This window comes from Phalacrocorax carbo, chromosome 8 (genome assembly GCF_963921805.1).
Source record: "Phalacrocorax carbo chromosome 8, bPhaCar2.1, whole genome shotgun sequence".
Classification (NCBI taxonomy): domain Eukaryota; kingdom Metazoa; phylum Chordata; class Aves; order Suliformes; family Phalacrocoracidae; genus Phalacrocorax; species Phalacrocorax carbo.
Genome location: NC_087520.1, coordinates 9,437,297 through 9,459,517, shown reverse-complemented (window position 1 = coordinate 9,459,517; position 22,221 = coordinate 9,437,297). Strand labels below are relative to the sequence as shown.

The 22,221-nt window shown below is 37.8% G+C and overlaps 1 protein-coding gene across 2 annotated transcripts in view; it reads left to right on the top strand.

The window, feature by feature from the left end:
* The window catches only part of CLINT1 (clathrin interactor 1), a 53,561-nt gene that overhangs the window by 13,609 nt on the left and 17,731 nt on the right, over positions 1 to 22,221 (top strand). For both annotated transcript variants that reach the window (XM_064458567.1, XM_064458566.1), the window contains 4 exons: positions 14,981 to 15,085; positions 15,723 to 15,819; positions 17,335 to 17,443; positions 18,347 to 18,511. In XM_064458567.1, the coding sequence (XP_064314637.1) occupies positions 14,981 to 15,085; positions 15,723 to 15,819; positions 17,335 to 17,443; positions 18,347 to 18,511 (476 nt within the window). Of the gene's footprint in view, positions 1 to 14,980; positions 15,086 to 15,722; positions 15,820 to 17,334; positions 17,444 to 18,346; positions 18,512 to 22,221 lie in introns of those variants that run through there.

The window sequence follows — 22,221 nt, the reverse complement described above, 5'->3', positions numbered from 1 at the left end:
TAGGAAAAGGGAGATACTCTTGGAGACGCTGAAACACAAATTGAAAGGGCCTTAATTATGTTCTTGTGGCTGTGTATAATGGAGTCAAGAAATAGGGTTCTTGCGTCCAGACATACTCCATGTAGCCTTAATTAAAGATAGCATCTTTCTTAAATTGTGTGATGGATGTAATGGTCTTTTCTGGATTGGATCTCAGCAGTGGATGTGAAAGAAAACACTGCAGGTGCATTAGAGCTATGGGGTGTAGCAGGTATTGTAGCACTGCATAAAATAGTGCAATAGTTCTTGCTTTCAGCTTCAAACGGTAAGCAATCATAGAATGTCCTGAGTTGGAAGGGACCCACAAGGATCATCAAGTCCAACTCCTGTCCCTGCACAGGACAACACCAAATTCAAACCATGCCTCTGAGGGCGTTGTCCAAGTGCTTCTAGAATATCGTCAGGCTTGGTGCTGTGATGCCTCCCTGGGGAGCCTGTTCCAGTGCTCCACCACCCTCTGGGTGAAGAACCTTTTCCTAATACCCAACCTAACCCTCCCCTGGCACATCTTCCTGACATTCCCTTGGGTCCTGTCATTGGTCACCAGAGAGAAGAGATCAGCACCTGCCCCTCCTCCTCCCCTTGTGAGGAAGCTGCAGACCGCGATGACGTTTGCCCTCAGGCTCCTCTTCTCCGGGCTGAGCAAACCAAGGGACTTGAGCCGCTTCTTGTACAGTTTCTCCTCTAAACCCTTCACCAACTTCATGTGACATGGATTCATTGACATATTTTGGAACCACTGACTAAAAGGAAAGTCTTTAGCTTAGGTTAGTAGCTGGACTCTGATCTTTCTCAATACTAACTAGAACATGTTATTGCTTGCCAGGTATTGGCACGACATGAGAAGGGATGTTGCTTTTAGCCATTCTGCTGTTATCAGCATTGTGTGATACCATGATTGGGAGGCAGTGCAGGAAGCGGTGGGACTAAAAAACTATGAAGAATTAAAGTACCCTCTAATTGTCTGAAGGCAGTCACTATAGCTAAAGCATCTTGTTATAAAGTTCCAGAGAAACTCACAGCTCTGTGCTTTAGTGCTATGGCAGTTTCCAACAGTTATTTTATCACATCTTCTACTAAAGTTCCAGCTCTTGGATCAATTGATCCCATGAGCATTTCAGAATTGGACTGTAAGGAACTGATTTTGAGGAGAGAAGCTGATCAGCTGCTCTGTAGTGACATCAGTATTCATTTTCTGGTTTTAATTATTTTCAGGAAATAAGAGGCCTGAAATCTGATGTTGAAGTTGTGGGATTTTTTGCAAGCAGCAGCAACTATAGAATTAATTCCAGTGTGTTTAGATCAGTAAATGATAATGAGGTTCACTTTAGAAAAGCAAATATGAAGATAATAGTCTCAAGTGTTTCTCCTACTGAACAGCTCCTGCATAGCAATTCCACTGAAAGACACTTGAATAAATAAAGGAAAACAACTAGTTATCAGCCTGCAACTTGATAACTTTGTGTAAACTGTTGCTTCCTCTTCCTTTGTTCTACTCTGAAAAGCGCAGTGCAGCTTCTGCCTTGGTCTTAAGACATTTTCCAGGGCACAAGGCTGTATTAAAGCAACAGTTGAAGGTTTTCTTCTTTAGTTGCTTCACCTGCTACTGGGATCATGCTTCTAGATGCTGTTGTTGTTGAGATACACATCTCAGGCTTTCTTGGGTAACACGATGTTATTACTTTGCTACATCATAGATGAAATGTGAAGCTGTACAGAGTCATAGCTCTGTAGTTGAAGGTAGAAGGAAACTGCAAGCTCTTCAAAGCTAGTCTGGGTGTTGGGGAAAGAGTGCAACTTGTGTTGTAAAAGTTGGGTGTGTTTAACGTGTGGTTTACGTGCGGTTAGGATGCTGTTGTCTGACTCTGGTTGCCTTGAGCCTAGAGGGGCAGGGAGAGGAGCTGGCAGGAATTAGAGCCCTCGGACAGGCTGGAGGGAACAAGGGTAGCACTTTCGGAGTGGGACTTGGACACATCTGGTAATCTTGGCTGTACCTTGCCTGTGGATCTAATCAGAGAAGAGCTGGTAACAGGTGCTTACTGCTGGCTTAGAGGAGTTACTTGTACTCAGGTTTATTCCTCCCTAAATGATTGCAGATGATGATTGATATTGCAATGCATAGGTGTGTGGGATTGCAATGCAGAGGTGCATGGGATGTCACAGTACCAAAGTGGTTATATATTGTAGCAGAGAATGATCGTTTTGTGTGTTAAAAGCTTCAGCACCTGCATGGTTTAAACTTTAATCAGCCCTCAATAGTAGAACAGCGAGCATGTGTTTAGAGTAATGCTTAATTTGTAATAAATTTGAAATTAGGGTAATGTTTTAATGGTACTCAGCTTGCAATGCAGAGATACCCGAAACTACAAGCGTCGTTAAGCATGGTCCATTAATGTTAGAGGGTGGGGGTGGTTTTTGGCAATATTAAACTCCATATTATTGCATGTGCATTCTTCTGTCCACACCAAATACTGTCAACTGACAGAGTATTTGAAACAATTCTTTTGAGTAATGAAAGTTTAATTCAGTGTGATTAGTAACACTGAATAGGTCTGCACCATTCATAGGTGTACTCACTAACCAGGCAGTGTTCCTGCTTTTCAGATTAAAATCTCTTACCTGTAACTATTCAGCTAATATATTTCGAACGTGTAGCATCAGGAGGTTTCCTTGGCCAGTTGTTGCATTACTGTAAACTTACAACTGTTACAAGTTCTTCATGGTGTCAGAAAACCTAGTATGATGTTTTTTGGTGAACACGTTTCACATGAATAGTGATCAGTTACAAAGAGCACAGGGTTGCAGAAGCTTTAGAGGTGAGGGGGGCTTATCAAAGGAGTGGTATCTTTGGGGAGTTGTGTTAAGGCACTAATGGAACAGCTCTTCTGACACTCTGGAGACGTGTTATCATAAGTATAGAGGTGTTGTGGTTTAGCCCCAGTCATCAACCAGGCACCACACAGCTGCTTGCTCACTCTCCCTGCTCCCCTGCCTCCAATGGGATGGGGCTGAGAATCAGAAGAGTAAAAGTGAGAACTTGTGGGTTGAGATAAGAATATTTCCATAACTGAAAGAAAATAATAATATTAATAAATTGTAATGAAAATGAGAACAGTGGGTGTGAGAGAGAGAGGAACAAAACCCAGGAAAAACAAGTGATGCAACTGCTCACCAAGCGGCACCCAGCCCGTCCCCAAGCAGTGATCGTTGCCCTGAGGCCAACTCCCCCAGCTTATATACTGAGCATGACGTCATATGGTATGGAATATCCCTTTGGCCAGTTGGGGTCAGCTGTCCTGGCTGTGCCCCTTCCCAGGTTCTCACTGGCCGGGCGGGGGAAGCTGAAAAGTCTTCGATTAGCTTAAGTACTACTTAACAATAACTGAAACATCAGTGTACTACCAATGTTATTCTCATACTAAATCCAAAACACAGCCCTGTACCAGCTACTAGGAAGAAAATTAACTCTCTCCCAGCAAAAAACAGGGCAAGAGGTCATTATACAACATTCTGAAGGGTCTGGAGTGTTATAGCCACTGGCAGAGTATTCTTTTTACTGTCAGGTTGGCTTTTTGTTTTTTTCTTTTCTCCCTGTTTTCCTCCTCCATCCAAGGTCCCTCTCAAAATTTTTTTATGGTCAAAAATAGGAAGTCTGAGGCACACAAGGGAGTTGAAGTTACACAGCTTCAAAGCTTACTGTTGCCTCAGGTTGTGAGTAACTATAACTTGTCCTCTGAAAACTTTTACCCTTTTTATTTCTTAAGGGTCAGACCTCATTCTTTTTGTAAATAGTTCTCTCTTGGCACTAAAATATTGTGCCCCAGTCCTGCAAGCTCACTGACTGGGAGTACTTGAGAGTCTCTATCTTTTGAAAGTTTCTGTATGCACTTAAAATGCTTAAGCTGTGGACTTGAATACAGTATCTTAATACTTTGTGCATACAAAGAAGGAAGTAGTGTTAGATACCTTGTTCAGAAGGCAGCTTATGAAACCTGTGAACACCTGAGAAAAGCTTTTTATTTTCAGGGAAGTTACTCTTGAAGTTATATAAATGCCACAAAGCACAAAGAATCACAGTTGATTGGAGTGTGTAAGCCATGGTGAAGAGTGTTTCAGTCTCTCTCCCAAAATAATGTATTTAAATTTTAGTTTTATGTTATAATTGTCTAGCAGTTTATTGGGATTGACTTTTTTGTGCTGGTTTTTTACTTGTAGAAGAAGCACTCTACAGAAAGTGTGTGTTTAATTAGATTTCTGTAGCTCTTTGCGCTACTTGGTTAAAAACTTGTTTTCAGTATAAGTCATGTTACCTGATTGGACACAAATATGGAAAAATTAAACATGCAGTACGTGATGGAAAACACATAGCGGCTCTTGCTGAGTCTTGAAGGAGGAAGTGCAGTCTGACTGCATTCTGTAAAGAAATATAGTTAGTTCTAAAAATTTTTAAAATTGCAGCTTGTTACAGAAGGAAAAATCTGAAGTGTACGGAGCAGAGTAGCAAATCAGGTCTGAGGACTGAGCAAAAGTAAATCTAGTCATATGATTACAACATACATATGGAAGTCTCTTTAGTTCTGCAGTTACAAAACTTGGATAACCTTTTGTAATTCCATTTCTTTTTTGACTATATGGCTGCTGTTGTTTAAACGTAGTGTACTGAACTTTGAAAGCAATTAAACCCACAGAAACAGCAGCTACAAAGCAGTGACTTCAATCTGATAAACCAGATGCAAGCTCACATGAGTGCAAGGAGACTGAAAACTTGCAAAGGGCAGTAACAGTCTGGCCTTTCTGTCTGAATCAAAACCAGAGTTGCTTTTTTAGCTTGTGACTATCGCGCCAAAGTGTCAAGTGTTGCCTGAAAGGCAGCTTTATTCCACTTGGTTGTGAAATTGGTTTTCATGCTTCAGATTAATCAGATTTGTCACAAGAATGGTTTAGGTGTAATTGTACTCTAATTTCAACTAAAATTTGAACTAAAAAATGTGACCTAAAAACTAATACTGAAAAAACAATGGAAATACTATTGTGGTGGTCTTACATTGTAAGTTAAAAGGAAGTATTTTGATTCATTCTACTTGCTGGAGAATAGCATTTATTTTGGTTAGCCACCTTTTAAAGAAGCTTTTTTGAATGAAGTTTAGTAAGCAAAATGATGACACTAAGCCTTTAAAAAAGGAACAGCGGAAGTATGTGCGTGAAGTGAAGATAGACTAATCGTTGAAGATAAGAGGATGCTAACTGAAGAATGTTAGGGTGGGTGTTTGGAACCAAAACATCCCATAAAGAATAGGGAAATAAAGAAAGGGGCCTGGGCTTTAGATGAAGAGATACTTTCTATAAAGGTGGTACAAAACCACAATCGATAGTATTAACATGGCAAAATCCTCAGTGAGTTTGAGAAGTTATTTACCACCACGTATTGCCACTCTACAATTGTTGACAAATTAAGATATTTAAAACAGCCATGTATCTGTTGGTGTAAACCACAAGGGGTGGTTTTATATAAGAATATGAAAATATTAACACTGCAGGGAATCTGCAGTAGGAGAGATTAAATCAATCTTAAATCAACTTGGGGGCAAAGTGTTTGTTCCTTAAGCAAATACACTTTAAAACTATCATATGATTAGTCACCTCATGTTCCCAACATCTGTAGAAAAACGGCTTCAGCTGTAGCATAGCAATTACAAAAACATGAGGAATACAGCAAGCTGCAATTGCGTAATTTTTGAGGGGGGAAACCTTGAAAGGGAAGACTTCAGCAGTGTGCAGTGGTGGTTTCTGTAAGTGAGATTTTCTGAGTTCTCTAACAGGTTTCAATTTATTTCTTAAAGTCACTGTTCTTTTTGAAAGTGGGTGGTAGATTTTTGGGTTATCTTGTTTACTTGGTAGTCTTTGTGATTAGAAGTTGTAAGGCACAGGAAATAGCTATATAGTTCCTTCCTCCCACAAGTCGTAATTCATTTGTGGCCATCAGGATGTTTTTCTTGGCTTATCTCTTTCTGTGCAGTTTGCCTTGCACATCTGCCACATAAATTATGAAACTGTTAACTTGAAAAGCTGAAAACGTATTTCAGATCCTACTGTACCGTAATGAAGATGGTATCATTGGTCAGAAAGGGCATAATTGCAACTTGCATAGAAGGTCTCTAATAATACCCAGTATTCATGTACTAAATTGACTGGTGTCATATTCATAATGCTTCTGAGGAGTGGCTTAAAAATAAGTAACTTCAAACAGTCAAGTATCAGCTAATGTTGCACTGTTACCTCTGTGTAACCTGAGGTATTTCACCAGGCATTTTGGCAGATGGGTACCCATCTGTTTCGTTGTTGAATGTGGACTGCTGGCTTCATATTTGGTATCCATATGTTTCATCTGTAAGGCTCTAAATCTAAGCTGCATGTTTTATAACGAAAGTGACATTACTGACAGGAGCAAAATGAAAGTGCATTAAGTTCATTACATGTTTTTTTGTTTGCCTTTGCTGAGCAAGGAGAGAGATGCTGACTGAGATGGAATATACGAGTTCACTGGGGGAAGAGCAGTGCCTTCTTTATTTCAAAGGCAATTAACATATCCTTCTCTGAATTGTTAGTAATATTAGGTACATAAATTCCTGAATGTACATTTTATTGTTTGGGAAAAACGAGTGGATAAACGATGTCTTATCTTTCTGCCCTCTGTCTGTGAACCTGTCTGCATGTTGAACTTCCTAAGATAAGGGCAGACTGTCACAGGGCAGTGAAATCTGGTGCTGAAATGCATCTTTTGGTTTGACTCTGTCTTAAATCCTTTCAGTTTCTTGAAACACAAGTTTGGACCAGTGATCAGCTTTAATCCTTCAGAACTTGAAGGAAGCTATGCTAACAGAAATAAGTACAGTTAATACGCTGCCTCTTTTTGGGAGGTGCTGCTTGCATGGTGTGCTGGCCCCTGGTGGTTTGGGGGGCAGGTGCTGTGTGGGTCGGGACCGCTTCTTTTTTAGCTCACCAATTCAAATGCTCTGTAGAAAGTATTTCATGCCCAGATGGATAAGTTTTAAATTATTTTTTTAATTGGAAAAAATGTTTCTGGAAACTAATTAACAATCTAATAGATTCCAGGATTCCCACACCTGGGAGCTGGGGAGGTGTATTGTATACTCAGAGTTGTTTAGCTTTTTTTTGTTGTGTACTCTTGGTAGTTGAAGCTAACTTCTGCACACAGTTTAAAAATGGATCATTTAATATTAAAATAACTTTATAGCATTCTCAGAAAGCTTCCCTCTATTTCCACTCTTGCTTTAGAGGAACCTTTTAATCTAGATATTAGAAGTAGTTTAGCTGTATGACTCGGAGAAGGTGAATGGTGGGGGTAAGATGGTGTGTGTGTGTTCCTTCCTCTCCAAAGGCTTCATCTTAAATGCATGTGTGTCTGTGGGCGGGGGGAGGGTGTCTTTTTAGATAACTGTTGTGAAAATGTTACCTTATCTCTTCTTCTGATGTTGAATGTTTGCTTTGCTCGTATTATTTTATAGTGCATTCGTTCTTTTTTTAAAAAAAATTACAGATGCAGTCTCAAATGTCTAAAAGCAAAGCTACATTAAACTTTTTTTTTGCCTTAAGTTGTCAGCCCTTGTACTGATTTTTTTGGGAAATCTGAAGATAAATTGCTGCTGCTACATTGGATAGTATTCCTAAAACACGTACCATGGATCAGATGAACAATAGCTAGTCCCAATCTTGTCTCTATAGTTGGAGGACTGCTGGCTTCTCAGCTGAAAGGGAGCAGACAACCCAACTGTTAGGAGAAAATAAGCTGCTGGAAGACAAAGCCAGTGCTTGAACTGTAGGAGCAGAGCATTAGCTCAGCCTCCAGATGTAAGTTAGTGCTGCCTTTGTTCAGAGGTTTATGTTGAAGCTACCACAGTGCTGGTAACAAACCGTCTGTATGGGAAAGCACTCCTGTTCTTATCTCTGTGGCTTTCCATAAAAATCGTAGCAATGTTTAGACGGAGATATGCAAGATGAATAGATGAACCAGCTGCATATGTTCTTCCTTACTCAGGTAGAGCTAGAGCAAACTTTCCTTATGCTGTGATTTAATGATTTCTTAGCTATTTATTTTTCAGATTGCATTTACGGTCATTTCTGGTTGGACAATGCAGTCTATTCATTTTTAAATCCAAGCAGCACATCATAGAGCTGTGCAAGTGTATTCTTACTGGGTTTTGTCCACGAGGGCTTTAGAGGCTGTTACTGTAACTATGTCCTTTGCCATGTCACCCAAGTGAGGTGATGAGATTTCAGTCTGAGTCAGTGTCATCTGTTCTGGTATTGACTGAATTTAAAGTTTATTTTGCTTTTATTCACTGTGAAAGTCAGGAAATGTGGAGACTTTCTAAAAATAGAGAAGCTGCTAACAAAATTGCAGAAAGAATGGGATTAAAGTATTAGTCTATGAGACTGCCTATTGAAAAGATCATGCTAACCATGTAGTTACTTAAAAGATAAAATTATGTTGTGTGTGTTTTGGCACCTTAAATAACAAAAGGTTAAAATACTTTGTTTCTTGCAAGACTTTGGTACCGCACTGCATATTGTTGTACAGTAACAGAGCTTCTGTTGTCCTCTGTTCATCCAGACTCCTCCCTCCTCAAGAGACTAAATTTTTTTTCTGTAAAAAATTATGATTTTTAGTGTTACTCTTTGTTTGAATAGCATTAATGTTAAAACTATATGAACGATAGACATATATGTGGATAATGCTTGAGTTTCTTTTTTTTCTTCTGCACTTAGACTTTAAAAAGGTATTTGCAGAATGGCGTCTCATTGGAAACTGTTAATGGTGATAAAATGTAGAGTTTCTCATCTCAGCTTTTAGTATTTTAGTGTTCCCAGTTGTAAAATTAAAAAAAGGAAAACAGAAGGTGCATAATCCAGTGATGTCCTTGGAGTAATAGTTAAAGGCATAATATTATGCACATAGGAGTCCCATGTATACATGATATTGTAATTGGTTTGAAATGTACATTGAAAAAAATTTTTAACTGTATAACCAGGTTTCTTGTTCCTGCTGCTCAGTCCCTCAGCACAGTGGGCAGCTTCCCAGAGGTCTGCGAAGTGTTTCTAATTAGGCTCACCCTGTCCAATCCAATACCTTCATCATCACTATAAAGAAACTGTTGTAACGTACCCTCTCCATGACTTCTGTTTATTTTAGTTTTCACAAGATTAAACATGGCATTTCACAGATCTTCTGTGGATCTAATGTCCAGAATTGTACTTGTGTCCTCAGTGACACCAGCGACATCAATAGCAACTCTAATCCTAATGGTGCTTTTAATGGAGTGGTCTGACTCTTGCCCCGGGGCATATTCAAGGCTTTTAAGTTTGTGCAGAAGCATTGACTAAGATCTGATAGGTTTTCTGATTCCTTAATATGTTTTAAAGTAAGTTCCATTCTGGCTGGATAGATATTTATTATTCTTTCATTACCTTTAATCTATAAATACCTTCTTTTCTCATGGCACGTATTTCTTCTATTGCAGGTTTCCTGTGCACGTGCTATTTAAAGGTTTCTGTATGTTTAAGACTCTGCTGCTATTTAAGCATTAATACAAAATGCTAAGTTTACATGTCTTTTGAAGACCTGAAACTTTGAGATATAGCTCTTTACTCCTTGCCTGATAAACACTTATCTTGGGAATACTTCCTTCAAAAGAACATTGCTCCCAAAATCTAGCAGTGAACTGTAGGCTTCCTTTGAGTTGCGATTTCATGCACTTGAATGTATTGTCAAGGTGACGAGGGAACAGCACCACTAACCATGGAAAACATCTGGAAGATATAGGGTATGCTGGGGAGCATGAAGTGGAAGTATCTGTGTGGCGTTCTTTTGGGAAGACTTACTAGTGCAGTATGCTGCATCCAAGGTTCTAACCGAAGTGTGGAATTGAGTGAACAAAGCCAAAAATTGTTGCACACTTTCCTTTAGCGGGTTTGCTGGTAGTATATGTAAATCATTAGTATGAAATGTTATTTGAGGGTTAACCTTAGAGTAGAGATTAGCTGAGAAAATGGACTTCTTCCATTTCTTTTGCTATGTTCAGAGCCTCGTGTTTCCACATTCACGTTTCCAAAGTGTTCCTGGCTCAAGGGATATGATATGGAGAGATTTAGGGTTTGGGGCTCTTTCTTCAGAGCGGAACCAGCAGTGGTTGTGGGATAACTAGTTCAGGCACAACAAAACTGGTTGTAATGTTACCAATTGGAAACTATTATGGAAGTGCTGTAGTTGGAGTTGTGTAATACTTTAAGTGATGCTAATCTCCTAACAGATAACTGAGCTGACTTCAGTTACAGCATATGAATCTATAGAGAACACGTTGTGGTCCTGAACAATGAAAAATCTTTACTCTGAAACAAACATTTCAATTCATGCTATTGTGATTATTTTTTTAACAGAAAGTTGGCTGGTAATACAATTATTTTACTTTCCTGGCATAAAAGTGTTTTTTTTTTTTAAGAAAACTTTTTTCTTAGTCTAGAAGAGTAAAGCTTGCTTTCTTCAGTATTTATTTTGTGGCTGTTTTATGGAAAAAACACTGGAGAAGCGCTGATACGTTGCTGAGAGAAGAGTACGTACACCTCATCCTCACTAATACTGTCCTTCTGAGCATTAGTAGTTTGATTCATGTACCACAATGTAAGGTCAGAAGCCTGAGCAGAGAAGCCAAAATACATCTATCAGAGCCTTATACTGGAGTATGTTGAAATAAACACAAATAGCAGTTTTCTGCAGATATATGTATCACATACTAGTGTTCATGTGCGTTTATGTCCACATTGTGGGTTACATTCAATATCTGCTGATATGGTGGGGTGGGACCCCTCTTAGGAATGTATACTTTAAGGCCTACTCTGTGAAATGTACTTTCAGGCTGCAAGGCTTTATTTTCAAGCAGGCCATCCACAAGCTATCCTTCGTTTCCGTGTTTCAAAGAGTAGTGCTCAAAGGACAGTCTCAGACCTGTAGGGGTTTTTATCTTACGCCTGAAAGCTGAAGTGCTTTTCAGGCTGTTGCAACTGTAAATGTTGAAGTGGCAGATACTTGGTAAACTTCTGGATCGCACCTTGGTAGCTTTTCTGATCCCCTTAGCTTGATATGGGTAGATCTTCTTGTCCCCTCTTGCTTGTCCGCTTGCTCTCCCTAATACCAACCAAGCATTATTTTTACCTCAAATTATACATGTGAGGTATGTGCAATACTTCGTCTCACCCTTCACATCCCTCTCCTCTCCCCCTCTTGCTTATTTTCTGTGGTTTTAGCATGCTATATGGTGTGGCACCTGCATCCAGATGACAGCTTATCTCAAAATGCAACTTAGAACACAATTTGAAGCTATGTACGATTGGTTGAACACTTTGAAGGACTTTTGTGTGAAAAATGCAGGCAAAATTGTGGACAAAATAGTAATTTGAGGGTATTTATGGTACATCTATTCAGTTACCAAATATGTTAAAATACAGTTTATAAAATGCATGTAAAACTTCTAAATAAATATATATGTTATCTAAAAGGGAGTGTCTTATTGTCTGATGCAGTTGGAGGTGATCAGATATTTATGGCTATTACCCGCTGGCTTTTCACTAGCAATGCCCATTTATTCACGTGGAGGAATTTAGTCTCTGACTTGAGGTACCCACTCAGTATTACTATAAATTGTAGATGCAAACATTTAAAGTTGAGCATTCTCTCACAAGAAATTAAAAGCTAAAGTTTTGCTCGCCACCACCGTGCTTATTGTTTCATAGAGATGTGACAGTGCCCTCTCTTGGCTTTTCTGAAGAGCTTTTTTAAAAAACAATAGTAAAATAATTTTTAAGGGGCACAATAAAGAGTAAAAATCATCTGTTAACAGTAGCCTATGACTGAATAGACTGGAAAGAAATGTAAGACAAACAGAAAAGAATGCAGCAGTTTGTAATGTTCATGTCAGTGCATTTATTTATTTACTTGGCGTGCCTTTATTTTGGATGTAACTTTCAATATGAGCTTTGTGTTTAATGTCTTTGTCCATGTCAAAACTTTCTGTAAAAGTGCTTGTCACAAGATTCCAGCTGTGCAGGGTGTCAGTTAACGATTTGGGGTAAATCCAAATGCAGTCTTACGGATAATGGGGTGTTTTAAACACTGATTGCGGAGATACTTTCTGTCAGTCTTGACTGCTGTATGTCCATTTGTTTGCAAAGCAGCCTGTGTCCATGCAGTCCAGCACGATTCCCTGGAAGCTGCCCAGTATAAACTAATCAGAGAGCCCCCCCTGGTGTCTGAAAGTGTCCTCGGATATTAAATTTATATCAATCACAGGAAGTCTTGGCAATCAAGCTAGTCACTTTTTCCCTTCACATCTGGACGTAAATTATTTTTTTGTTGCAAAGGTCACAGGAATCATGGGTAGGGCATGGAATGAGGGCCATAGAAAACATGGGAAAGGAAGAATAAAACTGTATTTCCACCTTTTTAGAAATGGTTATTTTTAAGTGACCTGGAATGATGCCAAACTATACAACAGCTTTTGGTTGTTCTTTTTTATTTTTTTCCTTGAAGTTTACATTTGTTGCTGAATTAAATGTGGCTTAAAGATACTTTGTTTTGGAACTCGTTGTGCCCTTAGATCTCAGCTTGGCATTTATAAAAGAGCTTTCTCCTAGTTGCTGAGAACAATAACTTTACTGCGGGAGGGGTTTAGACATAGAGCATGCTTCTGTGCTTAGAAGGGTTTAACTGCACCTTCTTTCTTTCGGCATTACTTAATTTCCCTTGTTTTCCTTCCGTTTCCCCCTTTCAACCCCGATGCCACTATAGCCGTGTGCTTTGAGCTCCTCTATAGCTAATGCTGGCATTTTTGTTTCTACAGTAAGTTTGCATCTTTTCATGCGTTTTTCCAATGTTAAATTCTTTGCTCTAAGAAATGAAGGAAATGCTTCATTTTATGCTTCCCCCCAACTCCCCATCAAGTCTCTCAAACAAGCGCTTAAGGAGGGGTTATAAAAACAAACAGAACCTTTCCATTCATCTCCCTGCCTTCCCTTGCTTTGGACAAGGGAACTAGTGTGCTGAAAGCTGCAAAGCGCTGAAGCCCGTAGCTTTGGGGTTGTATTTTGGTTTTTTTAATGTCCTGTGCATATGGGAAATAAAGATGGTATTAGTTTACGTTTGTCTGTATGGTAACGAAAATGTCAGAAACAGAAGCTTCAGGAGCATTTAGCATAAACGAGTTTGTAAAAACCTTAATTGCTGTTCATAACTACTGCTGTGTTCCTACAGTCTTTTTTTATATAGATAGGTTCTGTTAGCTTGCTGATTATTTATTCAGTCATGTAGCTTATGCTCTGTTTAGACACTAAGTTGAATAAAATCGTACATCAGAATCTGACAGCAGGAATTCTCATGCTGAGAATCCAAGATTAAGTCCAGGAATTTTATTCTGTTTTAACAATTACCTTTTGTGTCCCCTCTCAGACTTAAGGAGATCTTATTCTTGTTTCTGCTGTTTATAACTCCCAGTTCCAAGACTTTGGCTATCCTTACGCCAAATAAAATTGAACGGGTATTGCTTGAATGCTGCTTTGTGCCAACTCCTGCACGGACAGAGGGGTGACTATAAGAAAAATCAAGATACTTAACAGTCCTTTCAGGTTAAGAGGAGGTTTTTAAGCAGCAAGTGCCTTCTCCACGTTGTATTATAAGATCACTAGATCTCTCCTACAGTTTAATCATTTTGTCTTTACAGTATGGTTTGTATGTTGAATGCATTCAGCTTACAGGGGTTGTTTTGGCTTCTGAAAGCAGTTGTATGATGCACTTTTAACAGTTAAGTAAACTTTCTCACTTTTGATACAGTAGGTGTAAACATACAATTTCTAAGTTATTTCAAATACAGTGTGAAGTATGTAGGGAAAGCGGAGGCCACTAGGTTTCCTTTTACTGACGTTTCATTGCTCGTGTCCTATATTGCTCCATAACTAGAGGGCTGTTTTTCAACTGTTCTCTGTGTGTACAGAAACAAATCATTATTCACTCACCTTAAAGTATAAGGAAAATCATTGTGTTATCAAATGTATCTGCATGCTTTTAAGGGCACAGAGGAGGTTGCTGGGCTTGTAGCTGAACATTACCCATTTGAGAGATTGGTTAAAAAAATAGTCACTCATTGACTACTTTTAATAAAAGTGATATGGAAAAAGTGCTTCATTTTTCCAGGTTATGTTTTTCTGTGAAGTCTTGCAAAGACAGCCTGAGGTCCTTATAGTATTTGCATTGCTTTAATTGTAGCACAGTGTGCTCTGCAGCTTTTATTTTTTTGCTGTTTTCCTTTAATTAAATATATTCAAGCTAGGAAACAGACTTCCTACTGAGTCTTATCTCCCTTATTTCAGTCTTCTGTGTGATTTTTTTTTTTTTTAAAAACGAGAACCTGTTTGATACAGATATTCTTGAGTTTCTCTTGTAGCACTCATCATTGGAAAAAAAAAATCTGCTTCTGACTGAGTTATAAAGCTTCTTGCAAATAACTATACACTATACAAACCTGTAAGCAAACCATATCTAGTTGGGGGAGCTATCAGCTTTGACTCTAGTGGTTTGGTTTGGATTTTAATTTGACCAAAAGCCGTTTTTACTGGACTGAATCCAGCTGTAATGTAATCCCTGGTTTCCCATCTCTATTCCTGAAGACTAATAGAATAGCAAAACCTTCTTAAAGATAACTTAAATGTGTTGTATAGTGTCCTTAGGGTAACTTCTGCACTAAAGATGTTTTCTTTCCCACCCTGTAGAGAGGTATCTCATTAAGTGAGATACACACTAGTGTCATTATTAAGTTTTCATGTGTTTCTCAGTTTTGATGCTAATCTTCATGTGTGTTAATTTTTTTTTCATTTGCAGCACCAATGTGGTTATGAATTATTCAGAAATAGAGTCTAAGGTTCGAGAGGCAACCAATGATGATCCATGGGGACCTTCGGGGCAACTCATGGGAGAGATTGCCAAGTAAGTGATAATTTGGCTCACTGATGAAGAAAAGTGCATTTTATAGAGGAATGTGAAATTTGCTGCTAAATCAACTCTGGTATGCTGACTGATAATGCTGAAAAGTTGCTGTAAATCAAGTCTTATTTTTTTAATGCATAATCTTGTATTGAAAACTGTTAAAAATGAAGTAAAAGTATTTTTGAAATTCTTTATTTTTATGGAGTGTCATAATTCTTTCTGATTTTTTTGGAGTGTTTATTTTCAAACGTCTTTCTCGTGACTTTTCCAAATAGAGCAAAACATGTAAAATTCTTCCTTGAGCTTTTTTCCTGTTAAAATTAGTTTGGAAGTTGCATGTTTGACTAGTTGCAGGGATTATTAGGACATTCGTGTTAAACATTATTTTCTTTATAAATTAGTGAAAGTTCTTTTTACTGCCTTAGACTTTCACAGCTACTTTTTTTTTTGTAGTACCACTATGTAAATTACTTCTATATGAGTAAGAAATAGGGATAGCTTTTTCCCTTGTAATGTCATCAGATGTGAATGGGATCAGATCAAGTCTGCCATCTACTGTCAGCCCTGAGTCTTAACAAGCTATTGTGGCAAACCACGGAGAATGAAATGTCTTTACTCCTTTTGTTTAATTCTTTAGGGCTACGTTTATGTATGAACAGTTTCCAGAACTGATGAACATGCTTTGGACTCGAATGCTGAAAGATAACAAAAAGAACTGGAGGAGAGTTTATAAGGTGTGTATGTACATGAACTGGAAGTATTCAAGACTTCAGTCTACGAAGGACGTAATGCTTGTTGCTGGTATAATGTTCTGATGTAGTGTCTTGTTTAGATACTGTTATATCACTTACTCTACCGGCAACCTATAATTTCTTTCCTAACTATATGCCTTATAATTTGGTTGCTGAAGTCAAAGATGTCTTTCAAATGCTGTATATGGAAAAAACCAAAATTTCTGCTTTTGGAAGTGTGTCTAAGAAGCTACTTAACAAACATAATAGAGCAATTAGATTTTGCTGATACTTAGGTATTGGAGTCGTGTTCACATTTTGAATCTACCCAAAGGAGTTGTTATGGTGCTCCGTGAGAAGCAGATGATAGGTTATTGTGCTATCATGAAAAAGTTTTTGAAGGAATTCAAGAATACCTGAAATAAAATGGAAACTAATCTTAATTTTCTACCAATTCATAATTTTCTAAAAACTGTAGTTTAGCTTTGAGTGGACCAAATTTTCTTGCAGATCTTATCATATGAGGCTTTTATGTCCTACTTGTGTTCTGGAAAAAGAACAAATCATTTGCATTTTTCTTGTCTGTGGCTAATTAGCATGGTACAGAAACTTTTTGCTTAAGATTATATCATGCTGCACTTACAGTGGTGTTCAGTGTTCACTGAATTATGCAAATATAACCTCATTTTTTAGAACTGTTGAATTAGACTAGCCTATATTTTGTTTTTCTTGATGCCAGGATTGTAACAAGACAGAATTAATTCTAAGGCATGGCTTGTACTTTTCACAGGTGCTTGATGTTTTGTATTCATAGTAATTGTTTTCCCTGAAGTACAATATAAATTAATATTTAATGCTATCACACATAACTACTTAATGTTATAAAGACTGCTTAGAATTGCTTATCAGGTTTGGTCAGGTTAAAATATGACGATAGCTTTAGCTGATAAAGGCACTACTTTGGAGAAAGTGCATAAATTTTTTTCTAGATAGAAATCCTCAACATGAAAAATAGCCATTAAAATACTATTTAAACTTCATTTGTTTTGTTGCTTGCTTAAAATTGTTCCAAAATACAGTTTTGTATATCCACTGCATCATGCAGAAGGCTTCTTAAATTTCTGTGGGAGTTACTTTTCGGCAAAAAACATTGGAAAATTGTGACTAAAGAGGCAAAAGAAAATGCTTAATTAAACAGGGTTAACTTTTTCTCTTAAATTGCTACTGCTGTCTTTTAAAATCAGCGGTAGCTGATGAAGGTGACTACTTGTGATTTAGTAATAACAAATTAGAGTTTGACAAATACAGTTTTGATATTCTAAAGGGCCAAAGGTTCATGTGGGGCAAATGTTTGTTATATGCGAACCCATATATAGTAAGCATTTATTTAAAAGGAGAAAATCCTATTACTTACTAATTTGGGGAGGGGGGTTAGGTTTGGTTTTCTATTGCTTTTTCTAAAAAAAAAAAGATAGAGCTTTTGTTCATGCAATCATAAGGTGCTTTGTATTTTTATAGTCTTTGCTGCTCCTAGCTTACCTCATAAGGAATGGATCAGAGCGTGTTGTTACAAGTGCCAGAGAACACATTTATGATTTGCGATCCCTGGAAAATTACCACTTTGTAGGTGAGCAATAGAAAAATCTTATAAGCAAATTAAAACAGTAGTTGGAGTTGTCAGTCACCTGAACCAGCTTAGAAGCTTCCCCAGTCTAATTAGAATGTGACTGTTGCCAGTTGTGTGAAGAGTGCGGAATCCAAGACGTGGGACCCTAGAGTATTAATTAGTGAAGACAAGAACTTGCAGAAAAGACTGGCTAATAACAACAGAACCAACACAACATGAGTGTTCGGGTTTATATTAAAATATGCACTAGAGACTGGTCCCCTGTGGTGTCCGTAAAGGAATAGCTTTAATCATATGGGAAGAAAAGGTTAGAGCTCCAAAACACACACATCTGTTTGAAGCTGGGGTTTTTTTCCTCCCACCAAATAATATTTACAGTGCAAAGGCAGTAAGGCCAGTGTGTGTTTTGAATGTGAAAAAGGCTGGGAAAGGAGCGTGTTTAGCTTGTAGTACATCCCAACTGAAAGCAATTTTTCAAAAATTCAGTTTTGTAATAAGACTGAGTTCTTGCAATTAAACTTGCAAAAACTGCACTGAAAAGACTGAGGAAAAGGGGTTGTATTTTGAAGGGTTAAAATTGTTCCAGTGGAGAATATAATTTCTATCTCAGTCTTTGTTAATCTTTCCAGTGTTTCAGCAGCAGTTAGATGTTTCTAAATACACCATTCAGCGAAAACTGTCATTTATCTAAGGATGAAAATTTGTGTTGAAACAAAATATTTGGTCCCTTTTAAACAAATGCAGTGGACCTGAGCGGTCATAAGATCTTTCTCTGACTGCTGTGTTGAAAATTCAAATTTTCTTATCAGTTTGATGTTCAGTATTACTGCCTCTGATTTTTTTTTTTTCTTCCCTTTCCCCCCTTCTTCCATCCATCGTCTCTGTCCTGCATTACTTATACAGATGAAAATGGCAAAGACCAAGGTATAAACATACGTCAGAAGGTAAAAGAAATGGTTGAATTTGCTCAAGATGATGATCGACTTCGGGAAGAGAGGAAGAAAGCAAAGAAGAACAAAGACAAATACATTGGGGTTTCTTCGGAGAGTGTTGGAGGGTTCAGATACAGTGAGTACTAGGCTTTCTTCGTCAAGGATTGACAATCTCAGTTTGGCTTAGATAAGGCAAATAACTTACAGAATTTCGAAGATGCTCCTTTAGATGCTTTTTCTTTATATGTATTTAACTGCTAGCATTACTATTTTAAAATAATATTGCACATTTTCTTCCACATACAAATTTTAATTACTTATTTCAAAAATCTTTAACTTAATCTTTTTTTAGATAATAAACTAACTAGAAACTTATACAAATGACATTAATGCATTGGCTTAGCCAAAACTTACCTGTCTTGGTTTTATCCATGGCAGAATCTCATTAAGAAATGAATGTTGCTGTAGCAGAAGTAGGTAAATAAATGCCCTTGTAAGCCAGAATTTCTTAGTCTTTAATTAAAAAAAAAAAAGTGGTGATACTTCCTACCACAGCACAAAAATTGCTTCACTGATTCCTGCCAATCTCCTTTAGAACCATTGGTTAATTTGGGTTAGGGCTTTTAGGGCAGCAATACTGTTTGGGTGAAGCCATGTAGATATTATATGCCATTAAACTTTTTGGTTTCCCAAGTAATACTGTTTGGACACTTGAAAGATATCTGTGGATTATCTGTAGGGATTCTGATGTGTGTCAGATCTGATTTTGAATGTATGCACTAAGTACCTTGTAAGTGATGGAGCTTATGTCAGGAGTTTACCAATGCAGTTGTTGCTTTCTCAGTTTGTGTGTTTTAAAATATTGTTTGATTAGGATTGTACACATGCTTTTTGGAGGAGGGCTCCAAGAGGTAACAGCAAATTTACTTTGTGTAGACGCACTAAGCTTGCAGCTGGATGTTGGTTGCACAGCAGACCTGTATGCAGGCTGGAAACTCGGTGCACCAGTGTTCATCCCTAAATCCTAGGGAATAGCAGCTGCCAGTGAAGAGGTCAGAGTTAACACCAGAACGGAAGTTCTAAACGTCTCATTGAAAAAGTTATATTTAAAATATGTATATTATATATTAAAAAAAGATGTGTGTGAAGGATCACTTGGTCATCTGCTCCCTCACAAAAAACAAGAAAACCTGCCATCAGATTCTGAAAATTAAAGCATTCAGCCATCCTGAATCTCAGCCATCATTGCACAAGGTGCCAGTCCGCTATCCAGCACGGCTCTGGTACTTGCAATAGGACCTTCATCACCAAGGTCCTTTATTTAAAAACATACACAAAACAAAAACAAAGCCACAAAGAAAAATAAAAAACACCCAAACATCTCAATGCTGTTGACAGGTAGTCCGATGTACCCTTGCTTCTGGAAGTACATTCACCTATTTTGCTAAGGCAGCTGATGTTCACATGTGTGTTGAGATCTGTCAGACTATTTGCATCTTCAGCATAGTGTGTTCATAAGATCTTGGCCTTAGAGGATGTAATGCCATCAGCTTGTCTTTGTTTAGAGAGGAGACAGTTTTCTCTGGCAGCCTTGATGAGATAAAGGCACACAACCAGTACTGTGTTTGGCTTCTTAAGTCCAAGTGTGCAGCTTCCTCCTTGCACCCCAGGCCCTGCCATAATGTGTAGCAAGGATCTGAGCTTGAACTGGCTTTTATGTCTGATGTACCCCAGCGTGTTGTCCATGATCTAGCTGTCAGTCCTGAGATGTTTATCTGTGTTTTCTTTGGCCTGAGTAAATCCTTGGCTGCTTTTATTAAGGGATGAGTCCCCAAGTCACAATGGCACAAGGCTCTAGTTTGCTAGAGTCAGTGTCTTCTTTAAGAGAAGGGTTTGGTATAAGATCTGAGTAGTAATTGTGCAGGACTTAAACTTTGCCTGTCCCTCCCCGGTGTTATGTATGTTTTTTACACCACTGTGAGCCTTAAATGTTGATTTGCTCCTTTCTGTTTTAGATAGGTGTCTCTGTGTTCCTCTGTTCTCCCTTTTCCTCATGTGCAGGGTAGCTGAAAGTCTATCTCCATGGCAGGATCTGCCTTGTTTTATTATATTCTTCTAGGCTGTTGCTACCTGCTTGGAATTGTGGTGATTCTCTTTTTAGGAATACTTATGAGTCACTGCATTTGTGCTTTAAGTGCATGTCCCTCTGCTCTTTCACTGAGCTTATCTTTTGACTTGCTCTGTAAAGAGTCGTGATCTATCCCTGTATGCTGGGTAGAAGTATTTTTCCATATGCTCTTTAGTTATCATTGACATTTTTGAATTTAAAGGGCTATCTCTTTTGTCTTGTATTTCATTTTTATGGTAAAGTTTTTTAATTATCCCTTCATTTATTGAGTAAAGTTAAAAAAAAAAATCTTTCTAGCAGCAGACAGCAAAATTTATCCCAGGTCAGACTTCTAATCTAAAAGATTCTACTTATTTAAATATAAAATGCTTGAATTTTCAGAGTTTTCCTTAGTTCTTTTTGTCCTGAAAATACCAAGCTCTCGGAGCTTTTTTATTTATTTTAAAATTCCTATCGCACAAGGAAACCATCTAATGGAATCTACATTAAAATGCTTGAGAGCCTGACATAAACTGAAATAAGGCTATTTCATTCTCTTGCAAAATTTAACAGTAGTACATTTCTTAGTAATTCTTTTTTCAGTGATAAAGATCTTGCTGAGTATCTCATGATTTGTAACAGGTTCTCCACTTTGAAAGTTTGTCAGTCCTTTATGGATCTAAACAAGTATCACTGGAGACTTGCACTTACTACTTCAGTGAGAATATACATCCTCTGGTATGTATTGGATGCATAGAACACAAATTTTGCACCTTCTAGTGCTGGAATCCATCATTCTTTCTATTAAAAATTGCTTAATTGAATACATCTTGAACATAACCTGAGCTACGATATAATTTGTATGTAACTTGAAGTAATGAATTTTTCACCATTCTTCCTTTCTGCTGCTCAATTTTACTCAGCCTAAGGAAAAAATTTACCTAGTGGTTCATTTTTCAATAGTACAAAAAAAGCCTTGTTTCATGTGTGTGATGGCCCAAAATAGAAAATGTTTGTCTAAGTATTGTCCAGAAACTGAGCTATATTGGGCTGTTTTGTATACCTATATGTTCAGCAGAAGGCCTGATATAAGATCACAATACAAGGTAGTGTGCCATGCTTCTGACATTTAAGTTGTTGTGAAAATGTAAGTGGTGTGGGTTTGGTTTTGTGTGTGTGGTTTTTTTTTTTTAAATTAAACTCGAGATGGCTGGGTGTGTATAAATAAACCCAGGCTTAAGTTTTTTAAACTTTCTTAATGAGATTGTACAGCAAATGTACTTTTAAGTAAAACTATCAGCTGTTTGTAAGCTAAGATACCAGTATGGAGGTCTTGAATACTTGATTAGAAAAAAAAATGTTTTTGATTTCTTGATAAGTGTTCAGTAAAGATGTTCAGGTACTCAGTTACTGCTGAAAGGGTGACTTGCTTTACTTACCTCTTCCTTTTTTATCTCTTTAAAAGGTTTTTTAATCACTGAGTGTGGAAAGAAAAGAACAGAAAGTTATCATGCATTGCACACTTGTATCTTTCAGTATTTTGGTACTGTGCTTTTATGTGCTTATGAATGGCAATGTATTAAAAAAAAATTGATTTACCTCTGAGAACACAGCTTGGCCAAGAATGGAATATCATGCATTAAGTGACTGTTACAAAACTAGCATGTCCCACTTCTGATAAGCTGCTTATGCAGCCAGGGTTGACTGTGCCTCTTTTGCTTCTCCAGCAGAGTCCAACA